This window comes from Rana temporaria, chromosome 3 (assembly GCF_905171775.1).
Source record: "Rana temporaria chromosome 3, aRanTem1.1, whole genome shotgun sequence".
Classification (NCBI taxonomy): Eukaryota; Metazoa; Chordata; class Amphibia; order Anura; family Ranidae; genus Rana; species Rana temporaria.
This window is the reverse complement of record NC_053491.1, coordinates 179,189,608-179,213,607: the sequence shown is the minus strand read 5'-3', so window position 1 is coordinate 179,213,607 and position 24,000 is coordinate 179,189,608. Positions and strand designations below refer to the sequence as shown.

General features: G+C 41.5%; 1 protein-coding gene across 2 annotated transcripts in view; it reads right to left on the bottom strand.

The window, feature by feature from the left end:
- ARID2 (AT-rich interaction domain 2) overlaps positions 1–24,000 on the bottom strand; it is a 129,872-nt gene that overhangs the window by 8,306 nt on the left and 97,566 nt on the right. For both annotated transcript variants that reach the window (XM_040343900.1, XM_040343899.1), the window contains exons 15-18: positions 21,078–23,908; positions 5,086–5,237; positions 1,978–2,116; positions 1,801–1,883 (exon numbers count right to left, since the gene is read on the bottom strand). In XM_040343900.1, coding sequence (XP_040199834.1) covers positions 1,801–1,883; positions 1,978–2,116; positions 5,086–5,237; positions 21,078–23,908 — 3,205 coding nt within the window. The remainder of the gene's footprint in view (positions 1–1,800; positions 1,884–1,977; positions 2,117–5,085; positions 5,238–21,077; positions 23,909–24,000) is intronic.

Genomic DNA, 24,000 nt, shown 5'->3' with positions numbered 1-24,000 from the left:
CTGATGGATTCACAGGGTGGTTTCTGCAGAGAAAAATCAAACAGATTCCAAGGAAGCACGGGGGTGCTGTCATTGGGGTCTGATTTGCAAGACACCTTGAATGAGTGTTTTAAAAAGTGAAGCCAAAAAAGGGTTTAAGAATAGAATGGAAAAATCTGACCCTCAAAGCCCAACAAGGTTTTAATGAATTTAAAATAGTTTGGACCAAGCTGGTCCACACAAGCCACTTCCTTCACCAACACATGCAGCAGCTGTGAGAACTGTATGTATTCTCAGCAATGTTCCAGCAGTGGGGCGAGGACTGCCCATAACGCTCTCTGAACAAAATTGAGTCGGGCTGAGAGCTACTCAGACATATTTTCTGAACAACCTCTGATTCCTGCAGAAAATGACAACTGATCACAAACAGGACACCGACGCACTGCAACCAAAACTAAACCAGGTGATGCCGGTCCTCAGACGGGTTTTGCACCTAGTGGGCTTAATCGTTGAGGGTGTTTGTGGGAAAACCTTCCTGTGGTTAAATAGGATCAGCCACCGTGCAGAAACATTATCCATTATCCAAACATTATCCAGCCCGGAGGAGAAGTTCTGCAGAGCCATCTAGTGTTGGGATAACCAACTTACAGAACAAGAATACATGAAATGCAATCTATTGCACCCTGTGCAAGGTAAGCCATTATATATGGTCAAATACTGCCAAAATGGCTATAAGCAATACAACCCACAACTGACAAAATGTATATGCATGCTAAACAGATGGAAAATCATTAAAAGGACACAAAAGAACACAATGACGAAAAAAGGGGGCTGGATATAAAAGCTATGGGAAAAACACATGGTTTTAACCACAACCAAATACACCAAGACCTATACAAACATCACTTTGTTACTCAGTGATAAAAACCTCAAATATTACAGCAAAAATAAAAATGAATAAAAACTATAAAGGACAATAATTAAATAATCTCAATACCAACACTGAAACACTAGGGGTAAATTTGAGAGCACATGCATGTGGCCAGGTATGTTTATTATTACTGTTATCATGGGTATGGGTAGACCCATAAGACAGGGAGCATAGGTGTGATCAAAGATGTATATGAAAGTGGGATAAAGGAACAAAAAATACAGCATCGGATATTCCCAGGAGGTCTCCCTTCCAAGTACTAACCAGGCCTGACCCTGCTTGGCCTCTGAGATCAGACAAGATTGGGCACACAGTGATGTAGCCGTAGTCCTCTGAATAATAAGGAAAGCAAGGCAAAACTACTCAAAAATTAGCGATATCCCACTCATGGTTCAGAATCCTTGGTATACGGGTATCAAGTTTGAAGATCCAGTACACCCAATCTCCTTCCTCTTGGGTTTATCCACCCTCTCAATTTTTTAGTTTATTTAAATTGTATTTGGAGAGCACCATTAGTCTTCCTTTCTATGTCATGCCATTCCTAGGATTGTGAGTTGTGGATCATGTCTTTTGGAGTAATCACTGAAGATGGATCTGAATTGTGTGCCCTTATGGATTAAGCTGAAAAAAACAGAAAGAGAAACCGCCACTCCAGGCGAGTAAATCAGTGCAATCTGGATTTGCTGGGTGCAAGCCACAGCTCGCTAACAGGAAAAGAAGAAGAGACTGCACACCACCCGAAACAATCCAACGTAATATATTGTTCTAACAAAAAGTCAAATGACAGTCACCAAGACACAGGACCCAGGAGAGCGTTTTACACTGTCAATAGTGCTTCTTCAAACCTAGTGGTTCTGTTTAAAAAAATAAATTAATTAAATAACCCTTACTTGGAAGATTTCTGATGCCCTGCCTGGTTCTGTTCTTCTTGTTTCAGTCCAGCAAGTAGGGCTTCCCTTGAGCAGTGTTTGTCCTGTAAACAGACACAAATATAAACAAGGGTGCATTAAGAAAGACTGAGTTTTTATACTGGTACTACACAGATTTGTCAGAGGAGGGCAGCTCACCTGTAAGTGCGTGATAAAAGAGAACCTCTGCCGCTGGAAGGGTTCACAGCCTTCCCACAGACACTGCCCTGGGTACACATCTTTACCTCCATGTTCTGTAGCTGCATGGTAATATACCTGCGAGGGTGTTGCAAACCACCTGTCACAAAACAAAATATATATATATTTAAGCAGCAGAAAATGATAAAAATGTAATACAAATTTAAGAAATCTGTTATCTGTGAGAATATATATATATATATATATATATATATATATACACACACACACACACAGCAAAAAAAACACACTTTGCCTCAATTCTATAAAATACAGTTAATTTATAATTGAGTATTAAAAAATAGAACATTTCTTATGCTTATTTCTGTTGCATTCTTACAATAATACACATCTAAAGCAAAAAGTGTCAATGGAGATGTAAACTTTATAGTTGACTATATAAGCAATCTGTCGCCTGCTATGAGAATAGGTGGGGAGGAGAAGAAATGCCCAACCCACCAATGAAAATACTGAGAAGGCAAAGCAGGCATCAGATATGTTGCCCTAAAGAAAAGGGAATCCAGGAGCAGCCTACAGAAAAATTGAACATTAAACCAAAAGACAGATGGCTGAAGAGTGCGCATATATGTTTTACCAAAATGTTACAGCTTATATCTTTAAAAGCGGAGTTCCATAAAATTATAGGTCTAAAATAAAAAAAAATAAAAAAATAATAATAATAAAAAAAAAAACACACCGGTTAAGGCAGACATCAACATGAGTCTTAAAATAGGTTTAATAGGTTTATTGCACTTAACATACAATCTATTTCTCTAAATTCTTTGGAGGACCCAGCTGTGATTTAGATCACCACCCACTAGGTATAGTGCCCACCTGCATGAGTAGTACATTAGGAACTACGAAAAGTTCATAAGCTGTCTTTCCACCTCTTGCTTGATTTAAAGGGGAATGCCTTTTTACTAATAAGTTCCTTTCTTTGAAATGGCATTGAAGACAGAAGAAAAAAAAGTGCCTTTCATAAAATCAGGATCGTAAGACCCACTGGTAGAGGCACAAGCCTTTATCTTCTGGGAGAGAGTACTCTTGCCTGTGTAATCAGTTTGGTGTACTTGTCTAAGGAGACACCAAACAAAAGAAAAACCTCAAGGGCAAGGGGATCAGCATTTAAACCAGAGAATCCTGCGCATGTAGGCAAAGAGAAGCCTCATCCAGTATTAAGAAACCACCGTAAGGATCAATGTCTACAATTAGGTACAGCGTTTCTCAGCCTTTTTTTCAGTCAAGACTCCCTTTAAAACTATAGACTATCTCAAGACACCCTATTCAAAAATGTAAACAACTATTTTAATAGTTTTACATAATGTAGCAACATCAATAAACGTAGGTCATCCAACTTTAGACATTATCCATTCTTCGAAAGAAAATAGACATCCTCCTTTTTAACAGAAAACGTCATTGGTTGTTAGGATGCCAGTGTCTAGAAAGTCGTAATGGTGCATAATGAAAACCTGTGGCTTTGAGTAACTAAGGCAAGCTTGATCCACCTGCTGGCTTGTATATCATTTTTAAAACATTTTTAGGCATTTTGCAAAGGCACCCTGGTTGAAAGAGGCTGGCTTAGAGGACAAGCTGACAGACTATAATCATGAATAGAAAAAAGAAAGAAGATTGTTGCGCAGACCCAGCATATAGTGCAAAAATAAATAAATAACAGCCGCGTCTTAAGTGTGCCATACAGCACAAACAAGCATAATAAGAAAAAAGAAGAAGTCGCGCTAGTTCAAAAATAAAAAATAAATAAAAATGGTGGAAAACCGGTGACTAATAAAACCAAATAATAAAATATATGGTGATAAGCACCATTAGTGAGAAAGTGCAAATTATATATAGCCACTAATTGCCACAAATGTATCTATATTAATGAGAACACATTAATAGTCCAAGTGAGCCAAGAGGTTAAAGTAGTCCACAGGTGTGTGATGAAAAAGAATCTTTCGGGTAACAGTGATAGCAACCACGCTGTGTTTGGACCAACAGGAGACCTCCACCACAGATAGTACTGACTCTTACCAGAATTCAGTAAAAATTAGGCATGAAATCAAATCCAGCAGCAACATACAGGATGATCTTCAAACAGCGGTATCCATAAATTGATATTCACCAATAAAATCCAGGCTCCATAGATGTAAAAGAGACACCAAGAGAGGAATATAGTGTAATACTGCGCTGGTTTATTGTAGCATAAAAAAGCCAAATGCTTACTTACATTTCCAAAGAAAGAATAGGCATCAAGCGGACATAAAATTGAGTACAAAGTAAAAGACACAGCCGGCCGGACTGTGTGTAGGCGTGCGTCCGGATATCCGGATCCTTACACCTGGTAAACGCGGCAACGTCAGAGCGTCTCCTCCCGACGTTCAACGTCGGGAGGAGACGCTCTGACGTTGCCGCGTTTACCAGGTGTAAGGATCCGGATATCCGGACGCACGCCTACACACAGTCCGGCCGGCTGTGTCTTTTACTTTGTACTCAATTTTATGTCCGCTTGATGCCTATTCTTTCTTTGGAAATGTAAGTAAGCATTTGGCTTTTTTATGCTACAATAAACCAGCGCAGTATTACACTATATTCCTCTCTTGGTGTCTCTTTTACATCTATGGAGCCTGGATTTTATTGGTGAATATCAATTTATGGATACCGCTGTTTGAAGATCATCCTGTATGTTGCTGCTGGATTTGATTTCATGCCTAATTTTTACTGAATTCTGGTAAGAGTCAGTACTATCTGTGGTGGAGGTCTCCTGTTGGTCCAAACACAGCGTGGTTGCTATCACTGTTACCCGAAAGATTCTTTTTCATCACACACCTGTGGACTACTTTAACCTCTTGGCTCACTTGGACTATTAATGTGTTCTCATTAATATAGATACATTTGTGGCAATTAGTGGCTATATATAATTTGCACTTTCTCACTAATGGTGCTTATCACCATATATTTTATTATTTGGTTTTATTAGTCACCGGTTTTCCACCATTTTTATTATTTATTTTTTATTTTTGAACTAGCGCGGCGACTTCTTTTTTCTTATAAGACTATAATCATGCTTACCTTTTGCATGACTGCCATAGGCACATAAAGTTTTGTCCTGGCTTCTTTACTGGCTCCACCGGTTGACCTGTTGTAGTGGGGTATGGAGAGGACTGGGAGCCAACTATGTGGCCTTGTACATGTAATGCTGGTATAGTTGTCACAGGCGTACTCTGTAAATGAAAAGAATATAGATTCATATGTCTATCTATACAGAAAAAAACACATCAATATTATCGGTTGCTTACAGTGCTTTAAATTATGACACTTCATCCTACATATAAAAATTGTACCACTATAGCTTAATTTTTTTTTAAAAAAACAGCCAAGTTCAAAAAAGTTCAAGTTCAAAAATCTGCCAGCTTTCAATTGTTAGTGGTCAAGTGGGGGGAGGTTAGCATTTGTCCTGGTTGCCATTGTCACAGGGACATAAGGTGATAAGAAATGCAAAATTCTGAAGCTGAACAGGTGGTGAGGGGGGGACACTTGGTCCTCTTAAAAGCCGTCTTTTTGAAGATACTTCCTGTCACTTCCCCTGGTCTCTGAAAGGATAGAAAATCTACCAAAGAGAACAAAGGCAGAAAAATAAAAAGTCGTCGTGGGCCTAACCCTACCCTACAGTTTTTCAAACTCAAAACATAAGCCCAAGCCTTTAGCAACAACCTCCCCCAAGACATCATTTAAGCCTGTGGTTTAAGTCACTGTATCCCATAACAAAAATTTACTTTACACAAATATTTTCTGGAACATTCGGGTAGTTGGATATGAATTTTTGCTCTAAATCTGCTTACATGCTAGGGAAAAGACAGATCATTGTTTTCTTCTATAGGATTCATGGTGAGAAGTCAGCTCACATCCCACTATGCAATAATGGCTTTAACCAACACATGGCTTAAACTTCTATACAGCAGCAAATGTGTTGGTACCCTTACAGCTCACTGAAATAATGTTTCCTTGCTCCTTAACCACTTCAATACCGCACACCGTCATATGACGTCCACAAAGGGGATCTCCTATCCTGGGTAGACGTCATATGACGTCCAGGTCTTTGTGCGGTGATATCTGAATGATGCCTGCAGCTAGAGGCATCATTCAGATATCATTGTGTTCCAGCGGCGATCCTGCGCATCATAAGAACGATCATAGCGGCGGTTCCACCGCTTGATCGTTCTTATAGGCGGCGGTAGGGGACATCCCCCCCCCATCGGAGAAAGGATCGCCCTGCGCCGGATAGGAAGCATAGAGATGACTGGTGACCAGATGGAGGACGGGTGACCAGACGGGTACCCGGGAGTGACAACGCCGCAATTGTGGCTAGTAAGAATGAGATCTGTGAATTTTTTTTCACAATCTTATGCTTTCCAGCCTGGAGGAGAGATGTGGGGTCTTATTGACCCCACATCTCTCCTTAAAGAGGACCTGTCACACACTATTCCTATTACAAGGGATGTTTACATTCCTTGTAATAGGAATAAAAAGCAAAAAAAAAAAAAAAAAAAAAGTGTAAAAAATAAATAAGTAAAATAAAAAATAAATAAAAAATGTAAACGCTCCTGTCCCCGTTAGCTCGCGCTCAGAAGCGAACGCACAAGCACATCCCGCCCACGTATGTAAACGTCGTTCAAACCACACATGTGAGGTATCGCCGCATGCGTTAGAGTGTGTGCAACAATTCTAGCACTAGACCTTCTCTAACTCTAAACTGGTAACCTGTAAACATTTTCAAAGCTTCGCCTATAAAGTTTGGCGCCATTCCATGAGTGCGTGCAATTTTAAAGCATGACATTTTGGGTATCTACTCAGCGTAACATCATCTTTCATATTTTACAAAAAAAATTGGGCTAACTTTACTGTTTTGTTATTTTTTAATTCATGAAACCATTTTTTTCCCCAAAAAAAGGCGTTTGAAAAATTATTGCCCAAATACCGTGCAAGATAAAAAGTTGCAATAACCGCCATTTTATTCCCTAGGGCAGTGTTTCCCAACTCCAGTCCTCAAGGCACACCAACAGGTCATGTTTTCAGGCTTTCCATTATTTTGCACAGGTGATTTGATCAGTTTCACTGCCTTAGTAATTACCACAGCCGTTTCATCTGAGGGAAATCCTGAAAACATGACCTGTTGGTGTGCCTTGAGGACTGGAGTTGGGAAACACTGCCCTAGGGTGTCTGCTAAAAAAACATATATAATGTTTGGGGGTTCTGAGTAATTTTCTAGCAAAAGAATGAGGATTTGTACATGTAGGAGAGAAGTGCCAGAATAGGCCCCGGTATGGAGGTGGGTATAAAAGCCCTGTATTGAAGTGGTTAAAAGCAATCGAGTCATACATATACCTGTATTCGTTTGGTAGGCCAGAGAGTAATTGAAAGAAAGTGTGAAAAAAGAAAATATTTCCTTTTACAATCACTACAATGGTCTGTACAGATTCACTGGTAATCATAGAAAAGTTTATAAAGAACTATATTAATGCCAAAGCGTGGAAGAAACCTAAACCTTTCTTGGAAGCCAAAAAAATATATCTTGGATAATGACTCAAGAAAATCTAGCTAGTATTCTAACTGATACTGTTCAGAAATTCAAAAACCTTTGGGAACATTGGGCTAGATATGTAGGAATCTCTCTTACCCAGGGTGTTCCACTGGTTCCTACATAACTCTTTCCCCTCTTTATTTTTTTCCTCCTATAGGGATTTCTGGTGATGTTCTGAGGGAGACCCATCTCCCCTCTTTTCACTTTCTAATTATACATAGAAATGATAGATAAAATATCCTCTTTCATAGATAAGGCCAATCTTTTAGCCTGGCTATTCCAGGGAACTAAGTAAAACTGCAAGTATGGTGAGAGGTTTCCTCCCCTGGTGCAGTTAGTTCCCGATAAGGGGCACCAGGAGGACAGAAATTTCTTTATCAGTTGGCCTATATAGGAGAAACTCCTCTTAAATTCTTCATATTAACATCCTAAAACCACATCTATTTTTTTAATGATAGGTCTTTATCTACAAAACATTAGTATTTATTCTTTATCTACAAAACATTAGTATTTATTCTAAGAGTTCATCTACCAGATTTTATTCATAATGAGATGTAACAACAAAGGAGGGTGGGGCAAGAGGGACTTCAGCTACTGTCCCTCTTGCCCCACCCTCCTTTGTTGTTACATACTTTGCCGGATGATGGTACACCTCCATTATTACTTTATGTATAGGAGGCTATACTCAAAATTCTTGCTCATAATGAGATGTACCGTAATGTACTGAATTGTAATATTTATTTTCTGAAAATAAAATATTTTGAAAGAAATGACTATATTATAGAAATATTTCTAACTTTTCCGGTAATTAGTAGCAAATGTCTTGTAATCAGCTTATTTGAATGTCACTCTACTGTTTTGGATCCTCATGTGCGCCACAAAGGAGGACCAGAGAAAGCAAAAAATAAAAAATAACCTGAGGAGATCAGAAAGAAAAAAAAATCTAGCTGAACATGTAAAAGGAAAAAGGCCAAACAGCTCGATTATGTTCCTGTGACTACGGCTGCAAATGTTAAGAAGCTGAAGATTCATGGGGGTGTAGTCAATCACCCAGCACATGCTCGCAAGAAAATCAAAATTGAATAGAAGGATGGTGCAAATCGTAGACAAGAAGCCAAAGAAAATTTCTAAAGAGACGCAAGATGAACGCAAAAAGGTTAAGGCAAATCAATGTCTCATTGAACCATCCACCACTTTTTTAGTGACAGTGGGCTGAAAGGATTATGACCCACAGCAGGCTAAAATGCGCTAAAATTCATATTGCCAGCCACAGTTTCTCTTGCAGAATGACTTTCGGACAAATACATAATTGGAGTCACATAAGCTTTATGGTCACAAATTAAGCTTCTGGGGCCTCTTTGCCCCCCCCCCCCCCCCCGACTCCCGTGCCAGCGCAATCGCCGCTGGGGACACGCGATCGCTCGTTACAGAGCGAGGACCGGGAGCTGTGTGTGTAAACACACAGCTCCCGGTCCTGTCAGCGAGAGAAATGCTGATCTTCTGTTCATACAATGTATGAACAGAAGATCAGTAATTTCCCCAAGTCAGTCCCACCCCCCCCCCTACAGTTAGAACACACCCAGGGAACATACTTAACCCCTTCCCCGCCCCCTAGTGTTAACCCCTTCCCTGCCAGTGGCATTTTTATAGTAATCCAATGCATTTTTATAGCACTGATCGCTATAAAAATGCCAATGGTCCCAAAAATGTATCAAAAGTGTCTGCCATAATGTCGCAGTACCGAAAAAAAAAAAAAACGCTGATCGCCGCCATTACTAGTAAAAAAAAATATATATATATATATATATTAATAAAAATGGCATAAAAATACCCGCCATTTTGTAAACACTATAACTTTTGCGCAAACCAAACGCTTATTGTGATTTTTTTAATGAAAAATATGAAAAATACGTATCGGCCTAAACTGAGGGAAATTTTTGGGAGATATTTATTATAGCACAAAGTAAAAAATATTAATTTTTTCAAAATTGTGGCTCTATTTTTGTTTATAGCGCAAAAACTAGAAACCGCAGAGGTGATCAAATACCACCAAAATAAAGCTCTATTTGTGGGGAAAAAAGGACGCAAATTTTGTTTGGGAGCCACGTCGCACGACCGCGCAATTGTCAGTTAAAGCGACGCAGTGCCGGATCGCAAAAAGTACTCTGGTCTTTGACCAGCAATATGGTCCGGGGGTTAAGTGGTTAACAACAAAACATTGGACTATTGTTTGTGTCATTCCCGATTTAAATCCCATTATAAACCTAAGACAGCATGTCAACATTTCCACATAACGTTGATCCATTAAAAGAGGACTGAATGCAGAGTTAGAAAAATATTAAAACAGTCTATCCAATCAGATGACATCTGGCTCATTAATACTTCACTTTTCAAGGCTCACTGTGAATCTAACATCTGACTGTGTCCAGGCTCAGATACCGTCACAAAGTGCCTGATGTGCAGCTACATGCAAAAAGCAACAGCTTCTGTCAGCCTGGTAATACTTTGTTGGTTCTATAAACTTGAGCCCAATTATGTACTATCCTGTGCTAGACTGCTACTAGAACTACACGTGTTCCAACATATGCATCAGACTATATGGTTAGCTCAGTGCAGCGCTGTCTTATATGTGATCAAACACACAAACATAACATGTATGACAAAACCTATATCCAAATAACAATTTCCACTTAAAGTGGAGGTTCCATCAAAAAAATAATTTTGCTTTAAACTCTAGCTTACGACTAAAAAAGAAAAACTTTTTTTTTTTTTTATTAATCTGGAAATGCCTGTTGCTATGCGGTCCCACGAAATCTGCCTTTGAATCCACCTAGGATCCTGACATCTCCCTCTAATGCTCCTGGGAAATGTGTGTCATCATTTCCCAGGATGCAGTGCGCTGTCCAATTATCACTCCCCATCCAAGACTTCCAGGAAGTGCTTGTAGGCTTTACATTGCCCACAACCAAAATGACAACGGTGTGGACATAGTTTTATAAACTATGTTTTTTGAATATCTATGCGGATCGGCGGCGGATTGTAAAATAGTAAGTGACCGGATTTATATTATAAAAACGCATGATGAAAGGACATAAATTTAAAAAATGCTAATTGTGGTTGGAACTCCGCTTTAAATAACATGCATAAAGTCCTTTATAAACAAATGTCATTAGTAATCCTCCCATGTAGTCTGTGTGGCTGAAAGAATCAGTGCGGATATGTAAAACGTGCCAAAGGATGTTATTCAAGTCCTAATTAATGCAAATTGATCGATCAATGCGCAATCCATGTATTTCACTCGTGATTGTTCCACCAACTGTAGTGTTCCTCCCTTCACCAAATATACAGTATATATCCTCACCTCCAGTATTTGACCCAAATTATTGTTAGGCCAAATACCACCTTTCCCTTTAAGCCGGGTAGGTGTAAGTTCAGATGTTTCTCCAGATGCAATTATCTCAGGAATTCAATCCATATCATATTTCTTACACCAAAACTCAAACGAAGAGTGTATCATAGCGTAAAACGTTTTCCAATAGTATGTTAAAACGTTCATTGAAAACTCGCATTTAAAAGTGCATATCTGATGCACCACAGACAATCCCCTCCAGACACTGACAAAATGGCGGATCGCAACTTCCTGTTATGCGGTGTGACATCACGTGCCCCGCCCTACACATTACATCACTAAACATGTAAATTTATAAGGAGAAACCAGGCGTTTAGTAATGTAATGCATAGGGCGGGGCTGCTTGGATAAGGTGAAGATTTTAAGGTCACTGTCCTGCCTCTCCACCCTGTCAAAGAACACTTTGCATTACTTGAAAAATGCAAGGTGTTCTCTAAATGGTGCCTGTGCCAAGTGACACCCTGTGGTTACTATGTAGCAGCTCGGCAAGGGATGGGACCTGGGAGACCGCGAGGATCCCTGTAGTAGCAGCAGTAGCTACTATAGCGATTCACTGCTTCTACAGGATTAGTCAGCTATGGAATATATACACTTATATTGGTCCATACTGGACCAATGTAACTATTCAAAAAAAATCTAAAATTCTTGAATTTAGCATAAAGGACAGAGCTAAAGTATCTTTAAGAACATGTGGAAACAGGAACTAATAAATGAACAACTCATTCATTGGTTACTGTTGTAAACACAGATCACTGCAGTGAGGATTCCCCCCCCCCCCCCCCTTTCACGACCCCTTCTTTAACACACAGCTAAACTCCAGCTTGCCTCTATCTGTAACCCACACATTGACCCCTTTCCCGCCTCCTCCCTCTGTGTATAACTTTTTTGTGCAGTACCTAATGTGCCATAACTCAGCTTCATGTTTTAATCTCTTAAATTCCCCCCAAAAATGTGGCAGAAAACCAGATCTTGGGGTCTACTTTAAAAAAAAGGGGGTAATTTAGAAGGTGCTTGTAATGGCCTGGCAATTTTGTTATATTTCCAAAGTTTTTGGCATTTTTTTCCTATGTTAAAAAAACCCAGTGGTTATTAAAAGAAAGCGCTGCTGCAAAAAGGCTAAGAAATTACTTGAGTACAGTTGTCAAAGTATCAGAGCACTGGAAACTGAAAGATGGCCAGATAATGCAGGGGTAATACAGGCTGGTTCTCAAGTGGTTAAAAATAGAAAACTAAAAATTACAAAGGAAAAATAGAAACCTGGAAAAAATTCACTGGAAGTAGAAATGTGCAGGTTTCAAACAAGTGCTTTTTGACAGAATTCACTTAAAGGGTCACTAAAGAAAAAAAATGTTTTGCCTAAAATGAATGTCTGCAAGGTAGACAGACAGAATAGTGTAATGACTCTGTTAAAAAACGAGTAAATACCTATTAAATTCCTTCATTTATATCACCTCCGGCATTCTAGTTTATGTTCTCTCATTCACTTCCTGTTTCGCATCGTTTGTTCATGCAAGAACTACATTTCCCAGTATGCATTGCGGCACGCCCAGTAATTCACACCTCCTTGAAGTCTCTAACACATAGAGCGCATCCTGCCGCACAGATGTAGTTCCCAGGAGGGGGTGAGCACGTTACTGACCACCGCAGTAAAGCCTCCCGTCACGGTGGTCAGTAAAATCAGACAAGCAGGAAGTGAACAGAACAGAGAAGAAATAGAGCAACTTCTGAGCAAAAACGAACAATGAGGAAGTGAAAAGAGGAATATCTGCAGGTAAAGGATGCTTATTATGAAAAAAAAAATTTTTCCTTTACAACCCCTTTAAGAACTATCGCTAATTAGGCAAAAAATATGGATCTGTATACCTTTATGCGTGTGATCTCTGAATGCTTAACGTTACTGTATAAGCACTTTGCCTGGGCCAACAGCATGAAAAACTATACATCAAATTAACTCAGCCGATACATTATCAACACACACATACATGGCACAGTATTTGGGGTAAGGAGGAAAGCAGTGGATCTTGAGAGCAAAGCAGATGTCACAATCCTTTCTCTCATTTAAAATGGTGTATAATTATCTGCCAAATCAAACATTCAGGCCACATGCACACCCACCAAGTTAGCCTGTGTGTCCAATCCTGGCAGTTTTACACTTTGGGGGCACAGGTGGTACTCACCTTTGGGGTTATATGCCCAAAAACACAGGTATTCATGGCTGAATGTGAGAGCACCACTCAGTACAGCATCTATCTGCTGTATATTTTACTCTGTCAGACTTTGACAGGCTGCAACAGCAGGGTTGGATGCTGCGCCTGTGCATCCCAGAGTGCACAAAAACGCTTGGATTGGAGACACACAGGCTAAAAACCTTGCATGTGGTCCTGCCTAGAGAGCCTATCCATACAAAGTTTAGTGTACTGGTGTGATGTGGTGCCATTTATTGTGAATAGCACCCCAATGCACCTTTTGATGGACATGTATTGCAGAAAGCTGCCAAGTTAGTACATGCACTATTTTCGATACTGTACCACACCTTATTGCATTTCACTACAATACACATTAGGTGTAGTGGGGTGCCATCCAGAATAAATGGCACAGCCATAAAAAACATAATATTAACAGTCCCTGAGAGTGGGGGAAAAATAAGCCTTTTACCCCATTTTGACAGCAGACGAGTTTCCGCACTGGCGGAATACAATAGCGATGGGGAGGATTCCCTCATCCGCCTGGAAAATGTGGATGGAGGAATTTTTGTTGCTGGCATTAAACTGAGGTAATGTGAAATTGGTTTTGCTATATATACACATATTAGATACCCTGTGGTGCCTGCTGTTTAGCATTTCACAAAGTGCACAAATGAGGCCTTATTTACAGCTGTGAACCAATGGCAGTCCCCCTGTACAATAGCACAGCGGGAAAAATAGCCACACTAACATGGAATAGTTAGTACAGCGACCGTTCAAGAATTTGTTTTCATTCAGCCCGCTGTGGTGAACAAAATAGAACGTTACATGCATATCCAGCTTAAAGTGGTTGTAAACCCACTCATATACCAAGGGAATTTATCATTAACAGCCTCAGGAGATACACAGAGATGAAACAAATCCTTCTGCATAAGTTTTACTTATCTGCAGTCTTCTCTCTTCTACATCCCTTCAAAGTACAGAATTGTGATAAAATCCTTCCTCCGTCAGTAGCATGGAGGAGGGGGCAGAGAGCTGCAGTTACAGTGTGTGAGCTGATTGGAGGAAAGTGACACACCTCCTTCACATACACAGCACGGGAACAAAGGAAGGATACAGAGCTTTGTTGTAAACACTTGAGCTCTTCTCGCCATCACAAATCTATCTCATGTGTCAAGAAAACAACTAAGTCAGGGCTTGACAAATTTGCTTGAAATCTAGGAGCCAGCTAGAAAAGTTAGGAGCCAGTTTTTTTTTTTTTTCAGCATGCCGAATGACTGGCTTCTGTCAGACCGGCTGCCATACACACGGGCTGAACACTACACGCCGTCAACACTACACGGTTGCCATCAGCCGTGTATAATGCCCGATTCACCCGTTTGCCATCGAGTAAAATGGCGGAATTAAATCCGCCCTCGTCACATGGACCTGGTTCCCTAGCCACTTGCCGCCCGCCAATTGCAGATTGACGTCGGCAAAGTGGTTTCAATATCCTGAGTGGACGTCATAGGACCTCCTCAGGATATTGAGCCGCTGCGAGGAGCGCGCATCGCAGCGATCGTTGTTGCAGGGTGTCAGACTGACACCCCGCAACACCGATCTAGGTAAAGAATCTCTGACAGAGACTCTTTACCACGTGATCAGCCGTGTCCAATCACGATGTAAATGGGAAAAGCAGGTAATCAAGTAGAGGAGAGACGATCGGCTGCTCCTCGGACAGGGGAGGTTTGTGCTGATCGATTATCAGCACAGCCCCCCCCCCCAGGATGCCCACACTGGACCACCAGGGATGCAAAACACACACTAGACCACTAGGGATGACAGAAATAATGGATGCCAATCAGTGCCCGCAATGGATGCCAATCAGTGCCCGCAATAGGCATCACTGACTGGCAGGCATTAGTACAACACATACGCAAGAGTGCCACGTATCAGTGCCCATCTGTGCCGCCTATCCGTGCCACCACAGCAGTGCCGCCTCATCGGTGCCCATCAGTGCCGCCTTATCAGTGCCCGTCAGTGAAGGAGAAAACGTACTAATTTACAATTTTTTATAACAAACAAAAAAAAAGTTTTTGGGAAAAAAATAAATCCAAGAGGTGATCAAATACCACCAAAAGAAAGCTCTATTTGTGGGTACAAAATTATAAAAATTTTGTTTGGGTACAGTGTAGCATGACCGCGCAATTGTCATTCAAAGTGCAACAGCACTGAAAGCTAAAAATCGGTCTTGGCAGGAAGGTGTATAAGTGCCCTGTATGGAAGTGGCTAGTCATGTGACGAGTAAAATCTCGTCGGGCTGCGTTTGTAATCCTATCGAGGGAAGCGTCAGACTCTGCTCCCAGGAGACACTGCGATGCTGTGGAGAAGGGAGACACGCCCACTCCCGCGGGAGAGATAGCAGGAAGTGGCTGCTAATAACATCAGAATCAAGGTACAGAAATAATTTTAGAAATTGCGGATAGCGGAAGATATTAGTACATATGGAGCACGTCTGAATAAGGTCATGTTCATATAGTGGGTGAACCTCCGCTTTAAGGGAGACTTGAGGTCTATGAATCTGAACTTGCATCAAAGTCTGACCAAAGTAGTGCAGGGACTACTTTGAAGTCATACTAATATGAATGGTTGTCATTGGAAATCATGGGGAACAACTTGCCATGCTAATTGTCATGCTACAAATCGTGAAAGGGGCCTAATGCCGCGTACACACGGTCGGAATTTCCGACAAGAAAAGTTTGATGTGAGCAATTCTGACCGTGTGTAGGCCCCATTGACTTCGTCGGAATTTCCGACAGTAAAAATTTGAGAGCTGGTTGTCAAATTTTCCAATGGGAAAAGTTCTTGTCGGAATTTCCGATCGTCTGTATGCAATTCCGACACGCAAAAAAACATGCATGCTCGGAATCAATTCAACGCATGCTCGGAATCATTGAACTTAATTTTTCTCGACTTGTTGTTGTGTTGTACGTCACTGTGTTCTTGACGGTCGGAATTTTTTGCTAGAAAATTACTTATAATCACCAAAAATCTCCAGAGGCAACGCTTTAAACATTTTTAATGGTTACCAGTTTAGAGTTAGAGGTCTAGTCTAGAATTATTGCTCTCATATCAACGATTGCGGCGATACCTCACATGTGTGGTTTGAACACTGTTTAAATTTTTGGGCGATATAATTTTTTTTCCTTATGCATTTTATTATATTTTATTTTAACACTGTCCCTTTTTGATCACTTCTATTGCAGTCACAGGGAATATAAACATCTATTGTTGTCATGTGTCAGGTATTTTTTGGGGAGAGATCTGGGGTCTATAAGATCCCAAATCCCTCCTTTGCACTTAAAAAAAACATCAAGCTTGGCCGTTTTGAATACTGACATTTAAAAAAAAATAAAACAAATCTGTAAACCGATGTCATGACAATGCTTCCAGATTGCTAGATCAGAGACCCAATCAAAGACGATTGCGGCTTTGTGGGGTCTCCGGCCAGCCCGGGGATGTGCCAGTTGGTCGCTCGTGCCTCCCGGTGGGACCGGAAAGCTCAAGCGAGCTGCGAAAGGCTATGGGAGACGTCCCGTCCCACTGCTTGTAATAACAGCTGAGTGGCTCATTAGCCGTATCGGTTGTTATTATAAGAAAGCCAACTGTCGGCTTCACAAAATGGTACTAGGGTGATGTTTGCAGCTGCAGGCATCACCCCGGTACAACCACTTAAACGGAAGGCATATAAGCCGGCATGAAGGGGTTAAAAAAATACACACACCACCATATTTAGTAACACCAGGCAGAAGTATGCACTTGTTATTTTGATCAGCAGCAACCTTATACAATTTAAATGACCACTTTACAAGCCAAAGAAAATGAAAAACACCAACAGCACCCCATGGTAGCACCACTTTCCAAAACCGAATACCAGAAACGAAAAGATGTGAAAAAAATTGCAGCTTGAGGTCTCATAAGAGTGCATGTTAAAGCGGAGGAGTTCTGCCAAATTTTTTATTTATTTTTTAATGTCAGCAGCTACAAATACTGCAGCTGCTGACTTTCAAAATAAGGACACATACCTGTCCAGGGCACCTGCGATGTCAGCACCCGAAGCTTATCTGTCCCTCAGCTCTCGGGTGGAGGCGCAGCCATCTTCGGTAAAGGGAAACAGGAAGTGAAGCCTTGTGGTAATGGACACATTAGCAGGACTCAGAAATGCACCCACACGGGTGTCCACCTTTGGAGAGCCTTCTCCAACATGGGCACTTGATGCAGGGAGGAACCACCAGTGCTGTCGGGGCATCGCAGAAGAGGCAGATCGGGGCCACTCTGTGCAAAACAAACTGCACGTGGAGGCAAGTATAAAATGAGGGTTACAACCCTTTTATGCACCTTGCAAAGTTTTCATCAGCTGAGGCCTGAACATCCACTTGGCACAATTTAGGGAATGTGTGAACAGAGGACCAGGTGGCGGCCTAGCAAATTTTGGAAGCTGATGCTTGATGCTAAAGAGCATAGAACACCAACAACCTTGGTGGAATGGACTCTGATATGGAAAATAGGAACTCTGTCCCCAACTACATAAGCCCTGGAGATAGGTTGACCAATTCACCTGGCAGGAAGCCATTACAAAGGCCAACAAGCAAAACAAAGAGGGACTACAGCAAGTAGTGGCTGTCAGCAGGGTGTATTTGATTTAAATCAACTCGATTTAAATCATTTTTAAAGAGCAACTGTCATCTCTGTCCCGCAGTGGCACCTCCTCTGACACAATGTTGACTCACTGACAGTCCCATTTACTTTAATGGCACAGCTGGTGATGTGGCAGTGACACAACAAGGTGAGGGACATGGCGGCAGCAGGAGGGTTGATACCCGCTAACAGGCGCTGCCATGACAGATCTGAAATGACAGGTGCTCTTTAAAATGTAAGGACTTCTTCTTGCTGGTAGTTAGAATCTTTAATCCCCACTGAGCTATTGTATTCCAACAGTGTGGAGACTTCCCCACCTGCTATAATGTGCAGCATTAATCGAGCAGGGAAAATCTGACAGGGCAGTTGTACAGAAGTCAATCGCTAGATCGATTTCTGCACAACCACAGGGGCGATATAAATGCATCGAAATTCGCCCGGTCACTGCTGAACTGGCTGAATTTCAATCCATGTATGGCTGAGTGTTTCTGGCCTCTGGAAACTCAAGGTTCTAAAGTGTTGAGTTTTCCAAAGAATTCAAGACAGAGAAACCTGCTTTTGTCAGAAAGGCCACATGGTGTGTTCCGTGAGAGGTTGGGAGTCAGATAAGGGGAGCTGTGTCACAAGAGGACATTGCTCTTGGTCAAGAGAACAACTATCGCCCCGAGACCACCTGCAAAATGCATATTAAGCCCTTTTTTCCCCCAGCTCCCTTGTGCCTGTGGTCTTCATTGTAAAGTGAAAAAATCCGCGGAGAATCAGACTGGAATAGATGGGGTTTTGCATGCCCAGATAGAGGAGTCGATCTAAGGGCCCGTACACACGATCCAATTTTATGGCCATAATTGTCTGATGGACTTGTTGTGTCGGATAATCCGACCATGTGTATGCTCCAGACAATTATTGGCTGATTTAACTACAACAAATGTTGGCTGTTCATACTCACTAACGGTCTGGCAATAAATCTGTTACATCGGTTTATCCGATCGTGCGTACACAAGCCGTCCAACTAAAATCCAAAAGAACAAACACGAATGCTCGAAACCAATGCTAAACCATCAGACAACAATAGCAGAAGTTGCACAAAGGGTGGCGGTAAAGAGTTGAAAAACCACGTGGTTTGGTGAATGTTGGCTGAAAATGTTGTGCCGTCTGTATGCAGAACAAGTTCACGGCCAACGCCCTTCTGTCCAAAATCCACAGAAAAGTCAGTTAGACGTCCGATTGTGTGTACACGGCTTAATTTATATGCCGACTGCGGTCTTGTGGCTGGATCTCTGCAGAAGTTGGTAGCAGGAGTTCAATAGTGTGCTGGTGCCGAGAAGACGTTAAAGATAAAATAGTAGGGGTTACAAAGTGACTTCCCAAATCCTTTGTCTATAAAATGGCATGGTGTGCTTTGTACTGTGGATTGTGTTATTGAAAGCCAGGGACACCTTTCTTACCTTTCCAAGACACTAACTGTTCAGGTTTCAGCCCTCACGGTGGACAAAGCCCAGAAGGGGTCTTCATGGTCTGGGAACTATAGAACTGGACAATGGCCTTGGACTTGTATAGCACCCTGCAGATAACTACACACCTTGCCCTACAAGCTGGAGCCAGTTCCACAGGGGAACAGATCTGGCACCTAAAGACACTACCAAAAAATGGGATGAAGTTATGAGTATCCCAAGCAAGTTTTTTGCCAGTGTCCAATAACTTAAAGAAAGCCTGCATATAACCCATGGTCTACAAATACAAAGCTAGTAGCATAGAGATAAGAGATATAATACAGACCTTTCCTCCAGTGCAAGAGGTGCCATCATCCTCCTCCGAGGTGTCAGAGAATGATCAGTACTCCAAAGCTTGCAAGAGGAATGCTGCAACAGTGTTGGGAGTAGTCTACATTACCCAAATATCACGGGGAGGAGGATGAGGTCACCCTAGTCCAAGCTCTTTTGGTTGAGTCTTGGGTAAGGGGATTATACTCTTTTTTTACTTTGAATACACAATTTTTTTTGTAAACTTTATGCAAGGGGGAGGGAGTGGCAATGAACATAAAAAGTGGAAGGTCTACTTTTAACCTTTTCAGGCTGCTTCTAACCTTTGACTTCAGGCCAGATTAAAATTCCTGTGAATTGAAAAGATAAAGTTCTACTGGAGTTAACAAAATAACTTTTTATTTTTTATTTTAAATTGTGACTTTGTGTACTGTGAAATTTAAAGCTATGTAAAACTATAATCAATTCAAATAAAAAATTGAGAACTTGGCTTCACACCTATGATGCGATAAAACGATCCAGATATGCAATTTAATGCAGTGCTTCACACAACATTGAGGTAATGCAATTTTTAAAATCATGCTTTGGCAATGGTTTGTGTATTCCTGCATTGCAGACATGAATGGACCACCGATTTCTCTTTTTTGAGGTAATGCAATTTTTAAAATCATGCTTTGGCAATGGTTTGTGTATTCCTGCATTGCAGACATGAATGGACCACCGATTTCTCTTTTTTGATATAGGGAATTAAATGCAGAACAGAGTACAGTACTCAAGTTCTCTCCCCTCTGCAGTCACAACACTGAACAGGAAGTGCTGTGTACAGAGTTCTTCCTATTCATTCATAAAGACAAAGTAAACATGTCATCCATATTTACCATCTCTTCACTTAAGACTGGAGTGCTTTCCACTGAGCACTCCTGTGTTCAGCAAAAAAGTCAGGACTGTTGCAGCTTTTGGAAACAATGTCTGCACTATCCACACATTAATTGGGGAGCAATTAAAACGTATTGGTACTCATTTGATAAACGCCTGTGCAAATATTTTGCAACAATATAAAAAAAATAGCAAAAAAAAACAACATTTTATGTTCCAAAGTATCTGCTTTTAGAGCATATATACTTTTTGCGGGGTTTAAAGTAATTTCTGGTACAACAAAAAAAAATGATTTTAACACATTTACTACAATTACTTTTGCTTTCCCTCTGAGAAAAAACATTCAATGAAAAGCCACTTCTGGATCAAACAAGCATGCACCTTTATTAGCCAGACAAATAATGGTTAATGAAAGGCCCAGAAATGGCCAAATAAAGGGTGGTGGTGGTGCATAAGAAGATAATAAAGCTATGAAATATAAACAAAGGTGTGTACATTAAACGCTAAACCGTTTTTTTTAAAAGTTCGCAACCCCAGAATATTTTTTTACATCTCATGTTAAAAACAGATCGACTTACCTGTGCAACTACTGTTTGTACAAATGTGAGTGGATGCTGCTGTTTTTGGTGAACAGCACTTTCTATTGCTACTTTAGCTACAGTGCTTGGATCTACGCCAGCTGGCACAGCAACCATTGTTGCACTACAGCCAGCGTTATTTGGGTCACTGATTGTAACAATCCGTACTCCCACTTTACTGGGAATGACTGGGGCAGAATCTCTTTCACTGTCCTCTGCTGGTCGCTTAAAAGATTTGCATTCTGCTGTTCCATTAGTTGACCGTACATCGGCAGGTAGAGTAGGCTGAATAATTCTAGATCCTGTATGAGGCAATGCTATAAATTGATGACCTGGTATAATGGGGGCTGTAGACTGAGCAGGAATAACTACAGACGGACGCTGCTGAGGCACATCTGAATTCAAAGGGGAAACTACAGGTCCATTGGGTAAATCTGTGGGGTTACCACAACGTATTTGATTTGAAAGGTTTGAAGCATCACGACTGCTGCTTGCAGTATGTGATAAACTGTTGGGTGCTACAGGTCCATTGGATAGCCTTTCCACTTGTTCACCTTTGGCAGTAACTGAAGAATCAAGAAGTTCTTGTTGCTCGACGGGAGATATTTCACCATTTCCTACGTGGTTGGAAGTTTTGTGATTTGGAATGTTTTTGCTCAAATGTGAACAGTCTTCCTTTTCAAAATCACAAATCCCATTAACTTGTGGCCGTTTAAAGTCAGTTTTACTTTCCTGTGCGTCTGCCTGCTCAGAGCTTAGCTTTGCGGCAGCTCCATTTTCCCCCAGTTCCACAGACGACCCATTAGGGACCAGCTGGCTGGCCTCATTCTGAGCTTTCCCTGAGTTTGAAGGAGGTAGAGTGGAGTCACACTTTTTACCATTTAAGAGACTTCCTACTTGCACATCATTTTCATTAGTTTCCCCATTGCTGGTGTTTGCAGAACCTTTTGGACAGGAAGGATTTTCCATAACTTCAATTTTACGTTCATGAACATGCAAGCCTGTAGCTTCCTTTGCTTCTTCCTCCTTTTGGCAAATTATCTTATCGCCCCTAAAAGGGGGAGAATTCGTAGATACTGTTAAAGGCCCACTGGTTTGCGTAACAGCAGCAGAAAGAGTTTGTACCTGTAATCCAACTCCTGTTTGTGCCCCACTCATTGGTGCAATTATCTGAGGTGTACTTCCCTGGCTTACTGTCGCAGTAGCAAAGCTTGTGTTTGGCACAACAGTTATTGTCACTTGATTGCCTGTAGTCCCTTGGAAAATTGTTGCCGGGGAATTTGATATCAACTGGCCTGGCAATATTTGCAGATTTGAAATTGGTACAGTCTGAACACCAGTTTGGTTCGGCATGGTGCTCTGAACTAACTGTACATTTTGCTGCCCAACAAGAATTTGCTGAGTAGCAGGCTGACCTTGTACTCCAAATGAAGGCGTTTGATTATTAGTTACTTGATACACCACCTGGGGACTTGGTGCTCTTGCATTGTTGGGAGGCGGTATTTGAGGAGCAGGGAGTATGAGTTTTCCTCCTGGAGTGGAAGGTCCCCGTTTTGGAAGCAACAGCTGTTTGATTAAGCTGGACTCACCAGGAGTAGAAAGACCAACATTTGCATTCTGAGCTTGCTGTTGCTGAATTTGTACTTGTACAGGCTGGGATGGCTGCGTCTGCTGAGTTTGCACTTGTGCCTGTTGTTGAGTTTGGGACTGTTGGTGAGGTGCTGGTGATAACTGTTGCCTTTTGACAGAAAGCATTTGGCTAACAGTTGGTGGAGGTCCTTGTGAAACTGGAGTGGTTGGGGTAGATGTCATAATAGGTGGGAGCTGGTTATTTGGAGATGGTAAAGGAGATGAAGACGGTGCTATACCTGGTTGCCCAGTTAACTGAACAGTCTGCCCAGCTTGAATGGCAGCTGGATTAGTGAGAACAATTTGGTGTATGGCTGGTGCATATGCTTGTCCATGTTGAGATGGCTGACTAACAATTACAACACTCTGCTGAGGCTGTTGCTGTTGGGGCTGCTGAGCTCCAGATGACACCTGATGAGAAGAGAGGGGTTTGGGAGCAATACTCTGGAAAGCAATTCGAGAGGCTTGTGGATTTTGAACACCAGCTATAGTATACATCTGACCAGTGGCAACATGGAAACTCTGAACTGTTGTTACAGATGCTATGTTGGAGGACGATGTTGTTACATATTGTTGAGGAGTTAAGATGACTGTATCTTTTGGCTGGCTGGAAGCTGGAGACTGCTGTGATGAAACATGCACAGTTTGAGAAGAGGTGGTGATCAGCTGCTGCCCTTGTTGAATTCCTGCTGTGCCTGCTGTCATATTCTGAACTCTGCCAAATATGTGACCTTGAGGAACAGCTTGCTGAATAACTGCTACAGGTGTTCCTGAAGCTATCTGTCCAGGTACCATTGTGTGTAAAGGGGGCTGCTGCTGAATGACAGATGAATGGTGAAACAATGCCTGAGAGCCTACTACAGCAACAGAAGACTGCTGTCCGGCATGATTTTGAACTATTGAAGCTTGTGTTGACCCTCCCAAAGAGATGGTGACAGGAACTGCCGAGTGCTGAACAGAACCCTGTATTACTGTAGCTTTCACTACTTCACACGAAATTGGAGTTTTATTCTGTATTACAGTCACAGTAGTATTCTGCTGATGCTGCGTTTGACTTAGAGGGTTCTGCGGTATCCGGCAAACTGTCTGTGCCACACTGTGGATGCCTTGAATAGGAAATGACATTTGTGTTGCTGCCAGATTAGGAGCTTGGATAGCTGCTGGACCTCTCTGGAAAAGATTTGCAGCTCCTTGTGGCATCCCTGCAAACAAAAAAACAAGCATCAGTCTATCTGTCAAGAGAACTAAACATGTGTTATCATGATTGTTTATATGCATATATCCCTTGTTAGTG